The sequence below is a fragment of the Manis javanica genome, chromosome 4 (assembly GCF_040802235.1).
Source record: "Manis javanica isolate MJ-LG chromosome 4, MJ_LKY, whole genome shotgun sequence".
Taxonomy (NCBI): Eukaryota; Metazoa; Chordata; class Mammalia; order Pholidota; family Manidae; genus Manis; species Manis javanica.
The window spans coordinates 138,240,665-138,263,050 of record NC_133159.1 but is presented as its reverse complement, the minus strand read 5'-3'; the positions used below and the strand labels follow the sequence as shown (position 1 = coordinate 138,263,050).

Here is a 22,386-nt window from a genome sequence, read left to right as displayed (position 1 = left end):
AAGTAATATTGGTAGATAAAGTAGAATAATATTGTAAATTAAATATGTTCATGCATATATATTGTTTTTAAACCCTGAAAGTTTTTAATATGTTGATGGCTGAATTGTGAAAGTAGTAACTTCTGTCAGCCTACCAGATTTTTATGTTTTTTTCCTAGTCTGGCAACAAGTATCTGCATAAAACTTTCTCCTACAGGAGTCTGACAGTGAAGGGAAGAAACTGTTTTTTTAGCATTTGTGGGTATAAATTCAGTCACTTCCATACCACTTCAGTCTGTTAGCTTATTTTGTTAGCTATTTGTACCCATTGATATTTTTAAGGGCTAAGAGTTAAGGAGAGGCACATAAGAGACAGTTTTTCCCAAAAGGATTATCTCTCCTAACACTACTCTCAGGCAAAGATTTTCTGTTGCCAGTGTTATCAGCCATTAGCTTATTAATAACACTGCTTCAGATATTTATTTATAAGATAAGATCATTTCACCGCAGTAACAAGTGTTAGGATGGTTAGATTTCCTGGGCAACCCACCAAAGCCAAGGTACATTTTCAGAGCCTCAGGACACTGGGTATTTTAAGAGTAAGAATGACCTATAAAGAGGTTCCTATTGCTGATGTTCTTCCAAAATCATAGTAAAGTGATGTGGGGCTTAAAAACAGGGCTGGAGCATTGGTATGGAGTAGACTAAGGTGATAGGAGACAGGAATGTAAGTATATATTCTTTAAAGTTAAGAAATATCCCCACTCCCAGCAGTCATATATATGACAAGCAGTGGTGTGAAAATTCTTCAAAATATATTATTATTTAGGAAAAGAAAAGTTAATATATTATCCTTTTTGTGTTCCAAAAAAAAATAGGCATAAACATTTTTTTGGATATACACAACCAACTGCTAATATTAGTCAGCTTTGGAGTGTAAGACCTTGAGGCTGGAAGAGATATTTCTTGTTTTACCCTCCTTCACAGAGTAGAATTTTTTTAGATCATAAGCATGTATTCTATTTATTTTAAAAAAGAAGCTACCATAAAATATGTACTATATTTTCTTAGAAAAGTCTTCTACATCTTTCAATTTCTCAACTATGCTCTTTCAGGGTAACTCTAGTTATATAATTACAGAACATTACTCAGAAGATAGTAATGTTGCTTCTATTAAACAAAATATTTAAATATGTGGATTTACTATATCATAATATTGACAGTGGGATTATTTTAATCTTTTTTCATTTCTAATGGTACCATCAATTATTAAAATAGAAAATACAAAAGACTGATTTATTTGAGTTTAAGCATGGTTTTAATTCCATATTTCTAATTTAAAGTTTTGATGACCATCAGCTAAACATTGGATATACTGTATCATTAATTATATTACAGAAATCCTCAATTGTGTTAGTATTTGGAGTATAGTTGTCCTGGATTTTCTTCTTGCTTCATTGCAATTTTCAGAGCAATAGTTAGAATTTTAGCATGCGTTTTTAACATGACCTATACCATGTTTCCTGTATTTGTGAATAGAGGTTTTATGGTAATTCTTATGGTTACATATGCATAAATAAATATAATTTAATAATCTTTGCCTTTGCAGGATGTAAGTTGTCCAATAAGGCAAGTTCCTACAGGTAAAAAGCAGGTGCCTTTGAATCCTGACCTCAATCAAACAAAACCTGGAAATTTCCCGTCCCTTGCAGTTTCCAGTAATGAATTTGAACCTAGTAACAGCCATATGGTGAAGTCTTACTCATTGCTATTTAGAGTGACTCGTCCGGGAAGAAGAGAGTTTAATGGAATGATTAATGGAGAAACCAATGAAAATATTGGTAATTTTTATTTTAATAACTTTACTAGATTTTGTCATTGGAGATGAAGGTGGTCAGTGAGAATGATTGAACCAATATATGTTCATAGTATTCATAATTATGTGCAAAGTATTTATTTTTGAGTCATTTTAATTAAAGTTTAGCCTTTTTAAAGAAAATTATGTAGAACTGGAAATAACATTGCATGGGTTCTAATAGCATGGCTTTTATTTGCAGATTTCTTAGAGTCTAATGAGATAATTAGTTTTATGGTACATTGCCTTGGCTCTTAGACTAATGGCTGTTGTGCTGTACTAAGTAATTTACTTAGTCCGTAGAATTCTCATTATTACATGATGAAACATATTTCATGCAGTAAAAACATATTGACTATTTGATAGAAAAGACTGGTATTTCAGATTAGTCTCTCAGCAAACAATAAATTCATCCCCCTATATTTTATTGTGAAAAAATTTCATAATACAGAACAATTTGAAATAATTTTATAGCAAACACCTATCTACCCACCACTTAAATTCTACGGTTAACATTTTATTATATTTGCTTATCACATATTGATTCCTCTATCCTTCCAACAATTCTGAATCTACCTTTGAGATAATCATTCAACCACCATACAGGTGTTGGGGATACAAAGATGATTAAAGCATCCAATCCTATTTAGCAAAGGCTTACAATTTAAGAGTAAGGAGGTAGACATAAAATAAATAATTGCAGCAAAATGATGAGTGATGTAATAGAGATATATGTGAAGTTTAGTGGACAAGCACCTTGGAAGAAATAATCTTTGCATCTTGAAGTATGCTTTGAAGTTCTTCAAAAGTAACCATGAATGAGGGGAATTTTTTCTTCTTTCCTAACAAGGAAGATCATTCTGAACAGAAAACATTTGCAAATTATGAAGTTATTGTTAATGAATGTCAAAAACGACATACACAAATAGTAAAAAAAGAGTGTAAGTCTGGATATTATACTGCAATTTAAGTGTAATTTGTACCTCATTTGGGATAAGTGTATGTTATGTGTAAGCGACTATATATCATAAAAAAGACATTTTTTTGCTTGAATATTTAATTCATGAGAAGTGTTTGTTAAATTCAGATGTCAATGAAGAACTTCCAGCTAGAAGAAAAAGAAATCGTGAAGATGGGGAAAAGACATTTGTTGCACAAATGACAGTATTTGATAAAAACAGGTAATGTTGATGGACAAATGAGGCTCCTATAATGTTCTAGAAATGTCTTTATTCTGAAGCAGAATATAATGGTGATATTATTTCTTTGCCTTTGTTTTTCTTTATTCTTATGAATGAAAAAACATTTGTAAATGCTGAATTTTTCTCTTCATCACATAGAAAGCAATAAACACAGAGGAGGAATTACTTGAATGGCTCAGTTAAGACTGTTTATTTGGCAAGTATTTTCTGAGTTTCTTCTCTTTGTCAGACACTGTACTAGTTAGTGAGAAGGCAATTGTTTGCCTTCATGGTGCTTAACTTCTAGTCGAGGAAAGAGACACCACCCTTAAAATATATCAAATAATGTCACTTAGTGGTGAGTGCTGTGAAGAAAAATGAAGGTAGTGAATGGTTGTTCTACAGAGAAAGCTGCTGGTAGAAGTAAATATTTGAGCAGACACCTGAATGAAGTGGGGCCTGGGCAAATCTTGAGGTTATGTATTTACTTAAGTTAAGGAAGAAAATTGTAATCGTCACTGTGTGGTCCACATGCATTTGGCACGGGGTAGCAAAGGACACAGATTTATAATCATTGCATTTTTCATTTGGGACTGAAACATCTTAGTGCCAGTAAGAGATCTAGGAAGCAGTGCAGCATTCTTCTCTGACTGGAGAACAAAATCTATAACATGTCATGATTTTTTGTTCTAGGCTGCTCACTGGTTGGTAACAGTTTAATGTCAGTCAGGTACAGGAGAAAGAGCCAAGAAAAGCAACTAGTACATTGTTCCTACTCTTTAAAAAGTATTAGAACTGTTGCCTTAATGTAGTCATTTATTAGCCAGCAGGTTAAAAATGTACACGGTTTTTAAAACAAGGCAAAGATGATTGGGAATGATGGCATATAGTTTGGCTACCATATTACCTTAGAATATATCACTTACTGTCACTTAATATTACTGACAGAAAACAGTGTAGTGTTTTTTTAAAGTTAGAAATTTGTGGATCAAAGATTTAAATGGAAAACAACAGAAACAAACTAGGAGATAGTGTTTATGTCTGGGGGAGAAGCAGTTATGGCACACTGGGCTATATTGATGTTGGTAAGTTCTGTTTTAGGCAAGGTGGAGGGTACATTGTATTCTTTTTAAAATTCTACCTTACATATGTATTAACATAACTCTGTATATGAAATGCTGCTTTTTATTTAGTGAAAAAAAATTCCAAAAAGAAACCATGGGAGAATTTTCTCCTAACTTACTTTGAAAATTTCCAAGCCTACAAAAAAAAGTTGAAAGAAGAGTACCCATGCACTCTTCACCTAGATTCACCCGTTGTGAACATTTTCCCACGTTGGCTTTATTTGTATGTATTTTATTTTTGTGGTGAACCATTTGAAAGTTAGATTGTGACACTCTTCATTGCTTACTGCAAAACACTTCAGCATTTATCTTCTAAGAACAAGGACATTTCTCTCCATAACCACAACATACCATATTTGAGAAACTTAGCATAATGCAAAAAATACAATAAATACTCTGCCCAACTGACACAAATAATGTCTCTTACGGATCTTTCCTCTCTCCCCCCCCAAATGAGGATTATGATCTGTAGCTAGTTGTCAGTTGCCGTATCCAGTCGTCTTGAATTTGAAATTGTTCTCGAGCTTTCTGCCTTTTGTGGCACTTTTATTTACTTTTTTAAGCACAAGCTTGTACTTATGCAGAATGTCTGTCTCTCATCTTGGACTTTTGTGATAGTTTTCCTTTGAGTAGATTCAGGTTAAACATTTTGGAATTCTAATTGGTGATGTGTTCTTTGTGCATATCACAGGTTACTAGGTTTGATCACTCAGTTAAGGTGTTCACCATATTGCTCCATTGTAACAGTTCCTTTTCCCTTTAATTAATCAGTATGCATCTCTGTGGTAATACATGAAACTGGGTAAGTGTCCTTTTCTCCCCCGCAGTGGCCTTTTACTCAACAGTTTTACATCCATTGATGATTCTGCTTGAATAAATTATCCATGGCAGTTGCCAAATGTTAACTTTTTATCATTTCTTCCACATTTATTGGCATTTTTCTGTAAAGAAACGCATTACTTCCCTCAACTTTTTTTTTTTTGGTCAATATAGATTAATGAATTCCATTTTTCTGTCTCTTTAATCTAGTCATGTTAATTTATTTTAATGCTCAGATTACCCCAAATTGGTCAGGAGTTGCCCCTTTAAGTAAGCTCTTTTGTCCTTTTTACTTAGATAGTTTTTTGTTTTTCCTTACTTTGTGGGACAGAGATATTCCAGGCTTACATTCTTCTTTTTCTAATACTGCTCTGGAATTGGCCATTTCTTCAAGAAATCTTGGTTCCCCTTAGTAGAGGAAAAGTATTTACAAGTCAAGATTCTGGGGAGTTGGATATGTAAAATTCTTTTTTATAATAGTCTCAGAAAAGTTCACTTGTCCTTAAAGAATGACCAAAGTTCAAAAACCATATAGAAAAAATATGAAAAATTGAGCAAAATAAAAACTGAAAACAAAAAAAGCTGACACAAGCCAAGTGAAAATGACAAGTTGGGAAAGTAATTTCAGCTCCCAGATAGATGTCTCATTCCTCTAATATAAAAGGACCATCCTAATTAAAAAAGAAAAAAATTGCTGCCCAATAGAATGAGCAAGGGAGAGAATAAAAATGTTTATTAAAAAATACATATCGTTCTTCTTAAAAGATAAGACATCTCAATATAAAAGCACACTGAGTTATCATTTTTTCCTATTACCAGTTTGGCAGAGATCAAAAATCTTGATAAAGCACTGTTGATGAGGCTGGGGAAAAGGGGCCTCATGCATTTCAGGTAGGAGAGTAAATTGGATTATAGTTAAAACGTACAACTATAAAATAGTATATTATGTAGCCATGTAAATGCATGAGGGAATCTCCATTTCAATTTAGAAGTATATGAATATTACCTATTCAAATAAAATCAGCTTTTTAAAATATTGAGTAGCTTTGCTGATGTACTATTGAAGCAGAATAAATCCAAGTAGCATAACATAAAGACAAAAATTCTTAAGTCTCAAATCATTTGGTGTTGAGTCAGACTTTGGAGATGGACTACCTGGATTCAGTTGCTAGCTCTGGCTACCTACTGTGACATTTAAGGCAAGTTATTTAACCTTTCTACATTAGTTTCCTCTTCTGAAAAATGGAATAATCCCATCTTCTTAATAGAGTTGTTGGGAAGATTAAATGAGCCATGTAAAGTCTTTTAAAATAGTGCCTGGCACATAGTAAGCACTCAATAAATGTTAGCTATTATCACATAACAGAATTTCTCTAAGACTGATGAAGAGAAGCCAGATTCTTTTTATACACAAGTATTGAGCATGGTTGAAGAGTGGTGTTTAGGGTAATAGTGTTAATGCTTAACAGTATGGAAAATATAAACTATACATACATGAATGTACATACACATTAAAACTAATCCACAAGTATGGGTATAATTTGATAATTTGGTTAAATGGGTATTTCATTTATTCTTTAATCCATGAAATGTTTATTGAGCACCTATATGTGCCAGGTGCCCCCATCTTATAGGTATCCGATTCACTAATCATCAGTTTACAGGTCAAATAAAAAATCAAGAATTCTAGTTCAAATATTTACAGTAATTAAAAAATAAACAGAGGGTGTAATTCTTAGTGGTTCCCTAAGGCAATTTTAACATTGTTATCCCAGTTTTAAAGGTATAAAGCCTGCAAACATGCTTTATACTTAATGTTTAAAACTTACCAAATTTTGAGGCCTTAGGCATATTAATACTTTAAATGTTTAAGTGTAGGTATATTTAAAACCTTGTTGGGTATGTAAGGCAGTTTATAAATTTAATAAATGCTTTTTAGTATAAGTTTAAAGATGTAGAATTTGTGTACTTAAAATAATACACAGGTTACTTTAAAGTGTATGTGTTTGTCTAACAGGCGCTTACAGCTTTTAGATGGGGAATATGAAGTAGCCATGCAGGAAATGGAAGAATGTCCAATAAGCAAGAAAAGAGCAACATGGGAGACTATTCTTGATGGGAAGGTATGGACTGCTTAGAAGGTTGAGCACATTATAGTTATGAACTCCCATTTTTAATTGATGTTTTTCTTCCCCAAATGTAAATTCATGTTGGAAGTAAAGAGTCCTTTGTTTTTATACCTTGAAAAACACAAGTAAAAATTATCAAGTCAGAGTACTTAATGGAAGGCATTATCCTTGAAGCCAGACTGCCAGATTCAAACCTCCACTCCTAGCTGTGTGGCATTCTGGCAAGTTACTTAATTGAGCATCTGTGTCTCAATTTCTTCATCTGTAAAATGAGGCATAGATTTGATGGATTAAATGAAATACATAAATATGCTTAGCATCGTGCCTGGCATAAAATAAGTGCTCAATAAATGTTAACTGCTATTTTAAATCCAGTGGGTAACATGATGACTAGTAATAAATTTATCAAGATATCTGGAGAACTTAAGATACAGCATACATAAAAATAACTTCTAAGAGACCTAAAAGAATAAATAGGCATATATACCTTTCTTGGATAGGCAAACTCAACAGAATAACTGTCATTTATTTCAAAATATATTATGTCTGTGTACCACCACAGGCAAAATCGTGAAAGGATTTTTTTTAAGCCTGAAAATCAGTCTCAAATTAACCAGAATAGTACATAATGATACTGAGGAAAATTATGGAAGTTTTCTGAGCACCTTAACTTACCAGATACTAGAATACCAAAAAGTTAAAAGAAATTAAATTGTATGGTATAACAAGCATAGGAATGGACAAGCAGATCGCTGAAGCATAGCTCTGAAATAGTTTTGTTTACATTCAGAATTTAGTCTGATAAAACTGGTGCTAGATGTGTGGGAGAAAGACTTCATTAATTGTGACAGAACTGGTCTCTGGCCATTTGGTAGTAAGTTAGACCTAATAAATTCTAGAAGGTCATAAATGTAAATGTAAAAATCAACACTAAATAACTTCAGAAAAAAATGTAGGTGAATATTAATAAAATCTTGCTCTGAGGAAAGTCCTTCTCTAAGTATGATGCAAAAGCCAGAAAAAATTAAATAAAAATGACCTAAATGAGTAATTTTTATACTGCAAAAACCTAAAGTTAAAAACAAATGATGGCCTGGGAAGTATATTTGTAACATAAAAAAGGCTAATATTATGGATACAAAAGTTTTATATATTAATAAGAAAAAGGTAAGCAATCTAATGTTAAAATGGATAAAGGACAATCAGGCAGTTCTTAAGCAACAAATATAGATGACTAGCAAGCTTTTAAAAAGGTATTCATTATTAGTGAACCTTCTAGTGTTCAAAGACATGCAAACAAAATCAGATAATACTTTTGACTACTAGTTTGCAACAGTTAAAAAGACTTGACAATTTCCATTTGGAGATGTGAGGACAGATACTCTTAATAATGTTTTAATGTAAGAGTAAGTTGTTACAACCTTATTAGAGGGCAGACTTGCAATATTAACACAATTTTAAATTGTATAGTCACTGACAGTTAATTCTAGTTCTACAATCTTGTCACAAAGTAGTAACTGGTTAACTGAAAAGATGTGGGTAACAGGTCTTATCAAAAATTTTTAAATAGTGAAAAATTGGAAATACCTTATATCTAAAAAGATAGCCATTAAAAGGGATGGTACTTTGACGAGATTTTCTTATTTAATTTCAACATAATAGTGTACATACTCCCACTTATTCTAAAATTATAACAATGGTTATCTCTAGGTGATGGGATTTCAAATAATTTTTTCTGTAGGTATTTATTATCTTTATGTTTTTAATCCAAGTTTATTGCATTTATCCATAAGAAAATAAGATATATATGAGTTGTTGGTTTTTCCCAAGAAATTGTTTGAGGCAATATGAAATGGGCATACTTTTAAATCAGATTATTTACGTGTCTTTCTTTTTAAAAGTTCTGTGGTATTCTTTTAAATAAGCGCCCCATGATTTACTAAAACAGTGCTGCTTTAACGGATACTTTGATTATTTTAATTATTTTTACATTTTCAAAAATATAGTGAATTATACTTGCACATGTATCTTTTTGCATTACAAGTATTTTTATAAGATAAATTCCTAGATAGGGACTTACTGTGTCAAAACCAGCTTACCTCATTCCACTTTTACCTCATTCCAGTGTAAAATTAGAGTTTTAAGAGGATTATTTGTAATAAAAATATACAAGGAGTTTAGGCTTATATGGCAGTAAAATAGGAACCCATTGAAGGTTTCAATAAAAGGGAATATTATGGAAACAGTATTTGAGAAGATTATTTGGTCTCATCTATGTGAATTGAAAAATAAAAGTCAGAAACGAGAGCAGCTGAGTGACTGTAATAAGAAGGTAGTACAGATCTATACATGGTTATATAAGAGACACAAAAGAAAAATTAGGTGTCAGATATAATTCTAAAATGTTTAGCTTAGGGTCACTAGTAGAATGATAATGTTAGGAACAGAAATAATTGTACTAGGAAGGAAAGAAAGAAATAAAAATAGATTCATGTCTAAACATATTTTAGTTCAAGGTGATGTTGATACCATTCATGTGGCAATGTCTAACGGCAATTGGAGATACACAGGTTTAGAGTGTATCAAGAGTAAAGAATGGAGAAGCAATTTGGGATTACCAGCCTAATAGGTAAATCCTTGAGGTTGGGGGAGAGATTGGGGCAGATGGTTAAATGTTAGCGAGAAATTAAGGAGCCTAAGGGAAGAGTCCTCTCATAAGTTGTTAGAGGTGGAGGAGGAAAGCCAAGATAGTTCAGTGTCCCAAAATCCACAGAGAAGCAAGGGCAGTTGTCAGTGAAGCTGAGAGAAGTCAGAAAAATTCCTAATTGCCCATATAAGTGAAATCATATGATACCTGTCTTTCTCTAATGTATCTTTACTTAGGAAAATAAAGTCATTGGTTGTCTAAGAAAGATTGCAAACTAGCAAGCTTTGGGTGCTGCAGTTTGTTGTTTTTAAAGACATTTTTAATTGGTTATCAGCATATAAAAACAAGATGTCTTCATGAGAACTTGGATTTCTGACTTTTGAAAAATCAAAAAATCTTCCTGTGCTGGGCCATTGTTTGCACATGGCAACAATTTAGCTGTTACTGATAAAAGGGGCTGCCTCTTTTATTCAGCCTGACCAACTCATACTTAATGTTCTCTGCTCTGCCTCACATATACTTGCCTGGCTACCCCTGTAGGCATTTTAGGTTTTCAATGAAAAATCTGATTTAAGTAAAACCCAGGCTAATTTACATAATAAATACTGGGTTTCTTTTTTTTTTTTTCAGTTCATTCTACAGAATCTTTACTCTTTGCATGTTTTATCTTTTTTAGAGGCTGCCTCCATTTGAAACATTTTCTCAGGGACCTACATTGCAATTCACTCTTCGTTGGACAGGAGAGACCAATGATAAATCTACAGCTCCTATTGCCAAGCCTCTTGCCACTAGAAATTCAGAGAGCCTCCATCAAGAAAACAAGCCTGGTTCAGTTAAACCTACTCAAACTGTTGGTAAGAAAACATTGCTGTCAAAATAATGCTTCGTAGAGTTAGGACTTTAGATTTGTCTTTTGTCATTTGTCTTTTGCTCCAATAATCTTTGGGAAATATTTTTTGACTTAATAGACAAATTGTGAGCCATGGTAAATTAGGTTCCTGCTATATTAAATGTAAAGTTGTGTGTTAAAGTACTGATCAACAGTCCTTTATCCAAAATCTTTCTGCCACATACCTCTGGGAATTTGGTTTTTTTGTTTGTTTTAATTTTAGATGACATGGTATATTGTGTCTGTGCCATGTATTATGTAACACCTCCAAATGAAGTCTGTAGATAGCTCATGTTAATTTAGGACAAGTTTTTCCACTAAATAAATTTGCCTCAAACATGAGAAAATAATTGGTTTTTCAGAGCTTTTTAGATTTTGAAACTGTCTGCTTTTTAGAATTCATGTAAAAATTTGTATATGCTGAACAACTAAATTCAGTATTTCAGTGTGTTTTTACAGTTTTAGGCCTAGACGAGGATCTTCATAACTCTGCTAAGTTAAGGCCCAGGTTGCAGTGTCCTGCCGTTTTGTATCTGCCTGATAGGAACATTGTCCTTGACTTGAGAGCATCCTTGCGCTTTTATTTAAGTCTTTTTAAAGAAAGCAGAAGCCTTAAGACAGCTGTCTTTGACTTTAACCCCTCATGTCCATTCATTGTATGCAAGTCACTGTAAGAGTCAGATTAAAGAAATACAAGAAATGGGCTCTGTCAGGGAAAAGATTTCATAAGTATATTGTGGTCTGAGCACTCCTCAAAATACTCAGTGGCCAAATAGGTAAGAGTTTCAAAGGAACTGAGAAAAAGTTTTATGTAAAATTGTATATATGTAATGGTTACTTCTGTGAGGAAAAATTAAAGCATTGTTTTTAAGCCTGCAATGAAATATTTATACCAAAAAAATTTTTTTATTGAAGTTTAGTTGCTATATAATACTAGTTTTAGGTGTACAACATAATAGTTCAATAATTATATGCATTAACTAAATGCTCACCTTAAGAAGTGTAGTTACCATCCATCATCACACAAAGATATTACAAAGCTACTGACTATATTCCTTATGGTGTACTTTTTATCCCTGTGACTTGAATTTATTTATAATTGGAAGTTTGTACCTCTTTATCCCCTTCACCTATTTTGCCCCATTTCCTACCCTCTCTCTCTGTTGGAACCAGCAGTTCTCTATTTATGAGTCTATTTCTGTCTTGTTTATTTTTTAGATAAAACATATAAGTGAAATCATATGATACCTGTCTTTCTCTAATGTATTTTACTTAGGAGAATAACCTCTGGTGCATCCACATAGTTGCAAATGGCAAGATTTTGTTCTTTTTTATGGCTGAGTAGTATTCCATTGTATATATACCACTATACTTTATCCATTCATCTTTCAATGGATGCTTAGGTATTGTAGCTCTTGTAAATTTTGCTGCTTTATAAACATATGGCTGCATGTATCTTTTTGAATGTGTATCTTTTTGAATTAGTGATACTGTTTTCTTCTGGTAGACACTCAGAAGTGGAATTACTGGGTTGTATGGTATTTCTATTTTTAATTTTTTGAGGAACCTTCATACTGTGGCTACACCAGTTCATGTTCCCACCAGCAGGGCACAAGGGCTCCCTTTTCTCTACATCTTTGCCAATACTTGTTATTTCTTGTCTTTTTTGATACTGACTGGTGTGAGGTAATACCTCAATATGGTTTTGATTTGCATTTTTCTGATGATTAGTGATGTTGAGCATCTTTTCATGTGTCCACTGGTCATCTGTATTTCTTCTTTGGAAAAATGTCTATTTTGGTCCTGTGCCCATTTTTTAATCCAATTTTTTTTTGGTTTTGAGTTATATGAGCTCTTTATATATTTTGAATATTAATCTCTCATTAAATGTATTATTTGCAAATACATTCTCCCATTCAGTAGGTTGCCTTTTTGTTTTGTTGGTAGTTTCCTTCAACAAAAGCATAAGTTTTTTTAGTTTGATGTAGTCCCACTTATTTTTGCTTTTATTGTCCTTGCCTGGGGAGACATATCCAGAAAAAAATCGCTAATGCCAGTGTTCAAGAGTTTAATGTCTATGTTTTCTTTTAGGAATTTTATGGCTTCAGGTCTTATATTTAGGTCTTTAATCCATTTTAAGTTTATTTTTGTAGAAATATACCAAAATTATTAATTGTGATTATCTTTTGGATTTGGAGTGATATTAATACTATTATTTTCAATGTCTGTTAAACCAACAGTTAGTGGATGTCTGCTCATTGCTATGCTATCCACTTGGAATATAATGACCAGTCAGAACCACACTCTGACTTCAGAGTGCTTAGAACATTTTAGTGACTACATACTTGGGGTTACTTTTATAATGGTTTAGGACATAAGAGGTTGTTTTAAAGGAAAAAAATGGCTCCTTCCAGTAAAGACCTTAATATTTAATTAGGAGTACTGATTAAGGCGATTGTTCTGTGGTCATCATTTAAGAGTGAGAACAGAAATTGTGTTAAATATCACCAGTAGAATTCTGTGAAACTGTTAATGTTTAATTATTTTCACAAGATAAATTATGTTTTTATAGGCAAGTATTTGCATTAATATAAAAGTATATATATTTTCAGCTGTTAAAGAATCATTGACTACAGATCTACAAACAAGAAAAGAAAAAGATCCTTCAAATGAAAACCGACAAAAATTAAGAATATTTTATCAGGTAAATAATATCTGACACTGACCCTTTTTTTTTAAGGTATCATGAACAACTGCCTTTGTTTTGCATGTTATATCTTAAAATATTTTGGCATGTTCAAATAGAAAGAATGTCTTTGATTTTCCTTTTAAATTGTTTTAATTGTTTTTAAAGATACTGAAACAAAGTTTGAGATGTGTATATTGGAGATTTGCTGGGGTTTTTTGTTTTTTGTTATCTTAAAGTTCCTTTATAACAACAATACAAGACAACAAACTGAAGCAAGAGATGACCTCCATTGCCCTTGGTGCACTCTGAACTGCCGCAAACTTTATAGTTTACTCAAGCATCTTAAACTCTGCCATAGCAGATTTATCTTCAATTATGTTGTAAGTAACTTCATTCTTTTGTTCACCAATAATATATTGTACATTATGAGACAGTCTTTCAAAAATCTTATTTCATGCAAAATACCAAATTTTTGCTTTGGATGGATTGCGATATGCATGAATTACAATGAAAGATTCATAGTTTACACATATTTGTATAGTGCAGATATATTCTTGCATCATCCTCACACCAACTCTTTGAATTAAATGGCAATTTCCTTATTCTTGCTCCAACAAGAAGTAATTTGTACAATTACCAAGCCAATAAATGGCATAGACAGGATTTTAACACAAATCTTTTCTCTTCTTTTTTTTTTTTATTAAGCTATCATAGATATACACTCTTAGGAAGGTTTCACTGGAAAAACATGTGGTTACTACGTTCATCCATATTATCAAGTACACCCCATGCCCCATTGAAGTCACTGTCCATCAGTATAGTAAGATGCCACAGAGTCATTACTTGTCTTCTCTGAGCTACACTATCTTCCCTGTGACTCCCACACACCATGTGTACCAATCATAATACCCCACAATCCCATTCTCCCTCCCTCCCCACCCACCTTCCCCCTCCCCTCCCCTTTGGTAACCGCTTGTTCCTTCTTGGAGTCTGTGAGTCTGCTGCTGTTTTGTTGCTTTAGTTTTGGTTCGTTATTACACTCCACAAATGAGGGAAATCATTTGGGACTTGTCTTTCTCCATCTGGCTTATTTTTCACTGAGCATAGTACCCTGTAGCTCCATCCATGTTTACGCAAATCTTTTTAATTTCAGGTCTTCTGACTTCGTTTTTACAAACATGCTGGCATGCCTGGCTTGTTTTAGTTTTCAAAACATTAAATATCCACAAGTGCTTTTTAGTTCATTAAATTGGAGGGAAAGGTATTTAGTATAGGAAAATTAATATTTTCTTTCTCTAAACACCATGTCATTTTTGTTAACAGTATCATCCAAAAGGTGCTAGGATAGATGTTTCTATCAATGAGTGTTACGATGGCTCCTATGCAGGAAATCCTCAGGATATTCATCGCCAACCTGGATTTGCATTTAGTAGGAATGGACCAGTAAAGAGAACGCCTATCACACACATTCTTGTGTGCAGGTTGGTGAAAAAGGTCATAAAACAAAAGTTTATTCTTTGATTTTGTTGATGATCTTGAAGGAACACAGGGGAGCCAGACAAAGGTACTATTTAGATGGGAATCAGTTCAGTATTAGCTGAGTCTCTGGTGTGAGTGATATATTGCTTTATAGCTCTCTCTTGCTCCTGTTTCTGTAGGCGGTTCTCACTTCCTCTGTTTAGCTTTTTCCTGTTTTAAGTGTTAATGTCACTATTGCTGCAGTAGTTAGGGGATTAGAGAATTCGCCCAGTGGAAGTTACTGTGTACATGCTTAGGTAAAAACCTGAAAAAAAGGTATATACTCTATTTGGATGATAAGAAATAAAAAGAACCTTAGCCCTGTTACCTAATATTATTATATCAACATTTCTTTTCATTAGGCCAAAACGAACAAAAGCAAGCATGTCTGAATTTCTTGAATCTGAAGATGGAGAAGTGGAACAGCAACGAACATACAGTAGTGGACACAATCGTCTGTATTTCCATAGTGATACTTGTTTACCTCTCCGCCCACAAGAAATGGAAGTAGATAGTGAAGATGAAAAAGATCCCGAATGGCTAAGAGAAAAAACCATTACAGTAATTATTACCATCATCATTATCATTATTGGCAATGATTTTAGTGTTTTATGATGAAATGATTCTTGTTTGAAAACTATTGTTTAATATGAATTAAAAGTTTGACTTAATGTAAAGGATTTTTCCTAAATGAAGGAATTCAGAAATCCATAATTTAAAAAATTGTGTCATTTAAAGGAAGCCAACTAAAGGAAAGCAGATTTTCTTTTTTTTATGATTCTGTACTGTGTGTTTTCATTTTACTTATAGGTAACTATTTCATAACTTAGGATTTCCCTTTTAAAATTACTACTTAAATAGAAGTTGTTTTTAAGAAACACTGCTACTTTGCTGTATAAATAAGCTGGGGTGTTTTTAGTTACAAAAGTTCTATTTTTGACATTGTCACAATTTTTTCTTAGAAATGCTAACTGTATTCTGCATTTAATAGGTATTTTTCTTTTTTAGCAAATTGAGGAATTTTCTGATGTTAATGAAGGAGAGAAAGAAGTAATGAAACTCTGGAACCTCCATGTCATGAAGCATGGGTAGGGTGTTTCTGAATTTATTTCATTTCTGTTTTGCTCTTTTTGCTGCTTACATATTCTATAAGCCTGTGTTGAGTCTTATTTAAAAGTCCAATAGACATAATGCATCCTAAATCTTACCCTAAGCCACAGTATTATAATTGCACAAAGAAAAATGTTGATGCTCACAGTAATTCACAGTCACAACATACATAGGTCACGGGGATGGTAGTACGGCACGGAGAGCACAATGACTCTGTAACATCTTATGTCGATAGGTGGTGACTGCAGTGGAGGGGGTGAGGACTTGATAATATGAGTAAATGTCAAACCACTATGTTGTGTATTTGAAACCATCGTAAGATTGTATATCAATGGTACTTTAACAAAAAGAAAAAGAAAAATAGTCAAAGAATGTATAAGAAAAGTTCTAGTTCCATCTAACAAATAGATTTTATTTTTTATGTCCCAATTTTTCATTCCTTTTATTGCCAGGGAATACAAAATAATATGCCTCATGCTACATGCCTGGAAATCCTGAAAATCACTTAACCATGGTTATTACTACAATTTTTAAAAATGCTTAATTACTCAGAATATCTTTTCTAATTTATTATCTCATAGAGTTCAGGGTATAACAGTTCTTACTTTTCATGCCTTTGTGGCTAGAAGTATGTTCCAAATGTTTTACCTGCAGATCTGCCTTTTTCCCTGTGTGAACTATTTGTCAATACCCATATTTTTCTTCTCTACCTTATTATTAGATCCTCATTTAAGGTTTTCTTCTATAGCACAAGCATCCAATGTTTTTTTCATTTATAGATTAGTGAAATAAATGGGAGGGGGCACTTCTGTTTCTTTACTCTTGAGGATTGCAGAGGAGTTGGCATGTAAATTCTACTCCAGATGTATGGGTGCTGGGCCATAGCTTTTTTTTGTATACTTCCTTCAGCTAAGAATAGTTTTCACATTTTTAGTGACTATAAAAAAAGAAAAGGAAGACAACAGAGATCACATATGGCTTGCAAAGCTTACTATCTAGCTTTTTACAGGAAATGAAAAAAGCCTGGTTCCTAGTCTAGTCATTAAAACTCAGTTATGAATAAAGTATGTATGTGGAGGCCTCAGTCAAATTTTTCCTTTTGTCCTAATATGCCAGTTTCAAGATAGAATTTTAGTCAAAGTTTTAATTCCTTCATACAGATCTGTTAGGGGTTCATTATATATATATTGCAAAGTGGCAGGTAGTTGGGTAAACTTTGGATTTTTAAAAATCTGCAGGCAAGGCGGAGAAAGACAAATGCCAAATAATTTCCCTCAATTGTGGAGTATAACAATTTAGCAAAACTGAAGGAACAAAATGGCAGCATACTCACAGACTCTAAGAATTAACTAGTGGTTACCAAAGGGGAGGGGTGTGGGAGGACGGGTGGGAGGGAGGGAGAGGGAGACTGAGGGGTATTATGTTTAGTACACATGGCGTGGGGGATCACGGGGAGAACATTGTACCACAGAGAAGGCACATAGTGGATCTGTGGCAGCTTGCTGCACTGATGGACAGTGACTGCATTGGGGAATGGGTGGGGACTTGAGAATATGGGTAAATGTAGTAACCACATTGTTTTTTCATGTGAAACCCTCATAAGAATGTATATCAATCATACCTTAATAAAAAAATCTTTTAAAAAGATAAAGGGAAAAAAATCTGCAGGCAAACCTACGCAGTCTTGTTGGACTCACAGTTTCAGTAACTGAGCAGCCATTCTCTATTTGGTTATCTCAAATTTCATTCATTGTATATGCGCTGTACTTGCCTTCCACCAACACAGCCACACTGTACCACATTTATTGTGACATCTTTTTCTTTATTAATTTGGGTTTTTATATTTTTAATTTGTTTCAGTTTAAGAAATATAAGAAGTACAGCATTATGGTTTGATCTACATATATTGTAAAATGATTATCACAATACGTTCAGCTAGCATCCATCTTCCCATATAGACTTTTTCCTTTATTTTTTATTGTATCTCCTTGTATTACATTGGATTTGCTCTCTTAGCAACTTTCCTAGATATGATACAGCAATGTTAGCTGTAGCCATTATGTTGTACGTCACATCTCTAGTATTTATCTTGTAAGTGGAAGTTTGTACCTTTTGACCACCTTCCTCCAAGTCTCCCTCTCTCAAGTCCTCACCTCTGGTTACAAGTGTGATCTCTTTTTCTGAGTTTTGTTTGTTTTTAGATTCCACATAAAAGTGAGGTCATACAGTATTTGTCTTTCTCTAACTTAATTTCACTTAGCATAATGTCTTCAGCTTTCATCAGTGTTGTCACAAATGTGACATCTTCACTTTCTCAAAACATCACCATGTAGAGAGAGACTGCATCTGAAATTAGAGTATGTCAAGATTAAGGGAAAGAAAAAGGGGATAGTTAACAAATATGTAGGGAGTTAATGAAAGTCGTACTGCTAAAAGGAAATAGTTTATACTTTTAATACTGCCATATGTAATTTCATTAGGAAAAACGTGACAGCTATTTAAGAGCTGGTTAAATTTGATCTCTAAATTTCTAAAATGACAAGCTCATTCAGGTGATTGAATCTCAGATTCACTATCATTTTACTACTTGCAAATTATCACTTACTGGATGGATTTGGATATAGTCTTGCCATTTTGTAATGGTTATCACTCTTGCCTGTGACAGAAGTGCTTTATAGTACTATTGATGTTTCATGTTGTTTTTATCAACCAGGTTTATTGCTGACAATCAAATGAATCATGCCTGTATGCTGTTTGTAGAAAACTATGGACAGAAAATAATTAAGAAGAATTTGTGTCGAAACTTCATGCTTCATCTAGTCAGCATGCATGACTTTAATCTTATTAGCATAATGTCAATAGATAAAGCTGTTACCAAGCTCCGTGAAATGCAGCAAAAGTTAGAAAAAGGAGAATCTGCTTCCCCTGCAAATGAAGAAATCACTGAAGAACAAAATGGGACAGCAAATGGATTTAGTGAAATTAACTCAAAAGAGAAAGCTTTGGAAACAGATGGTGTCTCAGGGGTTTCAAAACAGAGCAAAAAACAAAAACTCTGAAAAGGCTTAACCCCATATTTTGGACAAACACTGAAATTGCATTCTACGGAATTCAGCCTCTAGGAAGAGTTTTGTTTTCATTTTTAATCATAGGTTCCAAACAGGCACTGTTAGATGAAGTAAATGATTTCAACAAGGATATTTGTATCAGGGTTCTACTTCACTTCATTATGCAGCATTATATGTATATCAGTTTTATTGATGTCATTAAAATATTCTCCAGTTTGAGCATGAAAAGCAATACTTCAAAGAAAGTATTTTTAACTTCAACAGTTGTCTTATGAAATATATTGATAATCTAGAAATTAAATTTCATATATTTAAATTACAATGTTTTTTGCATTTGTGACTGGCTGTTTCTACTTCATTATTGTGAGATTTTCTTGGGAAGGGAACATTGGAATGTGATTCCCTTTTTTTTTAAATGAAGATTTTTGTGAAATTATATTGCATTACTATTTGCAATCAAACCTTGATCCTTGATTTTGAAATCATTTATCAACTTGGAGTGAAGAATCACAATATATTTTATATTATGTAAGTTCATTTTACAATTTTAAAATAGCACTTCTTCATCTTAATGCCTGTTTGAGAAGATGTTAATTTTTCACATTGTCAACAGTGAAATGTCGTGTTGGTTTGTGAGGTTACTGACCATTTGTTTTTATGTGGATAATTTTAGTGCATTGCTCACCCAGTATATTTTTTTAAACTTGAACATTTTGCTGTTTTTGTTTTTGTTTTTGTTTGTTTCCAGTTAGGTAATCACATGGAAAATACAGCTATCCACATCTTTCCATTAGGATTGTAAACCAAGGGAAGAACAAGTTTGAGATTTCTAAGATGCCACTTTCGAGGGAGGAAATGTTTTATAAAAATGAACCTGAAAATTTTAACTTTTTTTCTTTGCAAGGATGTCTTTGTAATGTATTTCATAATTAGAATATCCAATATAGATAAGCTGACTTGAATGGTTTTGAGCAGTTTTACCCTGTGTTATGTGTGTTTTATGCACATATTTGCAGTTGGATTTTCTCCAACAGAAAGTGGTTTCACTACTGGCACATTAACAAGCACCAATAGTTTTTTATTCCAACTCCAAGCACTGTGGTTGAGTAACATCACCTCAATTTTTTATTATCCTTAAAGATAATTACATTTTCATATTCTTTATTTATAAAGGATCAATGCTGCTGTAAATACAGGTATTTTTAATTTTTTTATTTCATTCCACCACCATCAGATGCAGTTCCCTATTTTGTTTAATGAAGGGATAAATAAGCTTTCTAATGGTGTCTTCAGAAATTTATAAAATGTAAATACTGATTTGATTGGTCTTTAAGATGTGTTAAACTGTGAGGCTATTTAACTAATAGTGTGGATGTGATTTGTCATCCAGTATTAAGTTCTTAGTCATTGATTTTTGTGTTGAAAAAATAGGAAAGAGGGAAACTGCAGCTTTCATTACAGACTCCTTGTTGATAAGCTCTCCAAATCATGAGTTAACAATAAACTCTGATCATGCCTCTGGATAGTGGATCTCGAGCATTTATCTCGGGCTTTAATTTGCTAAAGCTGTGCACATATGTAAAAAAAAATAGATTATTTTAGGGGAGATGTAGGTGTAGAATTATTGCTTATGTCATTTCTTAAGCAGTTATGCTCTTAATGCTTAAAAGAAGGCTAGCATTGTTTGCACAAAAAGTTGGTGATTCCCTCCCCCAAATAGTAATAAAATTACTTCTGTTGAGTAAACTTTTTATGTCATCTTATAATAAAAGCTGAAAAAAATCCCTTTGTTTCTATTTATAAAAAAATGCTTTTCTATATGTACCCTTGATAAGAGATTTTGAAGAATCATGTAAGATGATAAAGCATTTGAATGGTACAGTAGATGTAAAAAAAAATCAGTTTAAAAGAATGTTTGTTTTTACATTAAATGTTTATTTGAAATCAAATGATTTTGTACATAAAGTTCAATAATATAAAAGTTGTATTCTGTTTTTTTTGTTTTTTACTATTATGCATTAACATGTACACCAAAATGATGGCTTGGATAGTAAGGAACCAAAACAAGTAACACCAATCAGAGCTAGTAAGAAATTTTAAAAAATGTGAAATCCTTTTAGTTCTAACATCTATTGCAAGTAGTACTGAAAACAAAATTTTATAGTTCAAATTATCAGTCAATATCAGTTAACATCTATTCATCTTGTGGATTATTTTTTTTAATGAAAAATTTATCTTGGCTTTCAAAAAACTCAGACTAGAGTGGGTACAAAATTGTAAAGTAAAATGATACACTGTATGATAAACAACTATATACAAGTAATTGAAATTAACTCTAGAAGGCCTGGGGAGAACTTCACAGAAGAGCTGAGAATTCAGCTGTTTCTTGCTCTATTTATTAGTAAGTCGCCTGTACACATTGTTGTATATTCCTTGAGCTGATGCTTCCAAAGCTCTCTGTGCTTTTCTTTTAAGCATGGCTTCCTTTTCATTAGACTGTTAAGTCAATCTCATTGACCTTAGTATGCCTAATGATTTTAGTTGGTGCTCAGGTATTTGGTGATACGAACTTAGAGCTTTATGTGCCATGCTAAGAGTTTGGATTTTGGCAATAACAACTATTTGTGGAGATTCACTGCCTGGATGTGACACGAATTTGTGTTTTAGGTGAGCCTTGGCTGTAAGAATTTGGGAGGGGAGGACAATCATGATGCTATTTTAGTCCAAGCGATATATATTCAACTACTAGAACACTGCCTGTCATGAAGTGCCCAAGAAGTAATCGTTGAATGTCTCTAAATAGCATATAGCTCAGCTTGCTACTGCAGAGAGGGTGAATTTACACAGGTCAGAATAAAAGTTTACTTTGACACAAATTTAGTAATCATCTAGTACAATACCTAAAAGATAACAGGTCAAATAAATCTTATTAGCTACTATCTTCACTAATACAACTAATTGGAGTGGATTCTAAGTTATCCCTATTTCTCTTAAGCAGGGTGGGGAGGTGATCTGTGAGGCCTTGTAGAAGGAGCATGGTTGCCAAGTGGGTAATTAGGCTTACAGATCCTTATTTATTCATTAAATACTCACCATCTATTACAGCTTTTGCCTTAGCTGGGTATGAAGATACAAAGATGAGTAAGCAAGACATTGTTACTATCCTTGTGAATCTTAAATTCCAGAGAGGGAGACAATTGATTTACACCTTATTAATAAGCTTTGTTCCAAGTATCTAGTCTCAAATTATGACTGGGGACATAGTGTGGATGGAAGAATTATGAGTTGATAGGCTCGGATTTGAATGCCAACTTTGGTGCCCTTACAGCTTCAAAACTCAAAGTTACCCACACTGAGTTTGTTTCCTCAGTTGTAGAA

The 22,386-nt window shown here is 33.0% G+C and overlaps 1 protein-coding gene across 2 annotated transcripts in view; it reads left to right on the top strand.

Moving 5' to 3' along the window:
* The window catches only part of SUZ12 (SUZ12 polycomb repressive complex 2 subunit), a 39,875-nt gene extending 18,873 nt beyond the window's left edge, over nucleotides 1-21,002 (top strand). The window contains exons 7-17 of one of the 2 annotated variants that reach the window (XM_073235121.1): nucleotides 1,589-1,820; nucleotides 2,922-3,015; nucleotides 5,778-5,849; nucleotides 6,976-7,081; nucleotides 10,411-10,588; nucleotides 13,236-13,327; nucleotides 13,549-13,692; nucleotides 14,636-14,793; nucleotides 15,193-15,391; nucleotides 15,839-15,918; nucleotides 18,654-21,002. In XM_073235121.1, coding sequence (XP_073091222.1) covers nucleotides 1,589-1,820; nucleotides 2,922-3,015; nucleotides 5,778-5,849; nucleotides 6,976-7,081; nucleotides 10,411-10,588; nucleotides 13,236-13,327; nucleotides 13,549-13,692; nucleotides 14,636-14,793; nucleotides 15,193-15,391; nucleotides 15,839-15,918; nucleotides 18,654-18,999 — 1,701 coding nt within the window. In that variant the 3' untranslated portion in view covers nucleotides 19,000-21,002. The remainder of the gene's footprint in view (nucleotides 1-1,588; nucleotides 1,821-2,921; nucleotides 3,016-5,777; nucleotides 5,850-6,975; nucleotides 7,082-10,410; nucleotides 10,589-13,235; nucleotides 13,328-13,548; nucleotides 13,693-14,635; nucleotides 14,794-15,192; nucleotides 15,392-15,838; nucleotides 15,919-18,653) is intronic. The other variant, XM_037002339.2, reaches the window with a different exon arrangement.
* The last annotated feature ends 1,384 nt before the right edge of the window (nucleotides 21,003-22,386 follow it).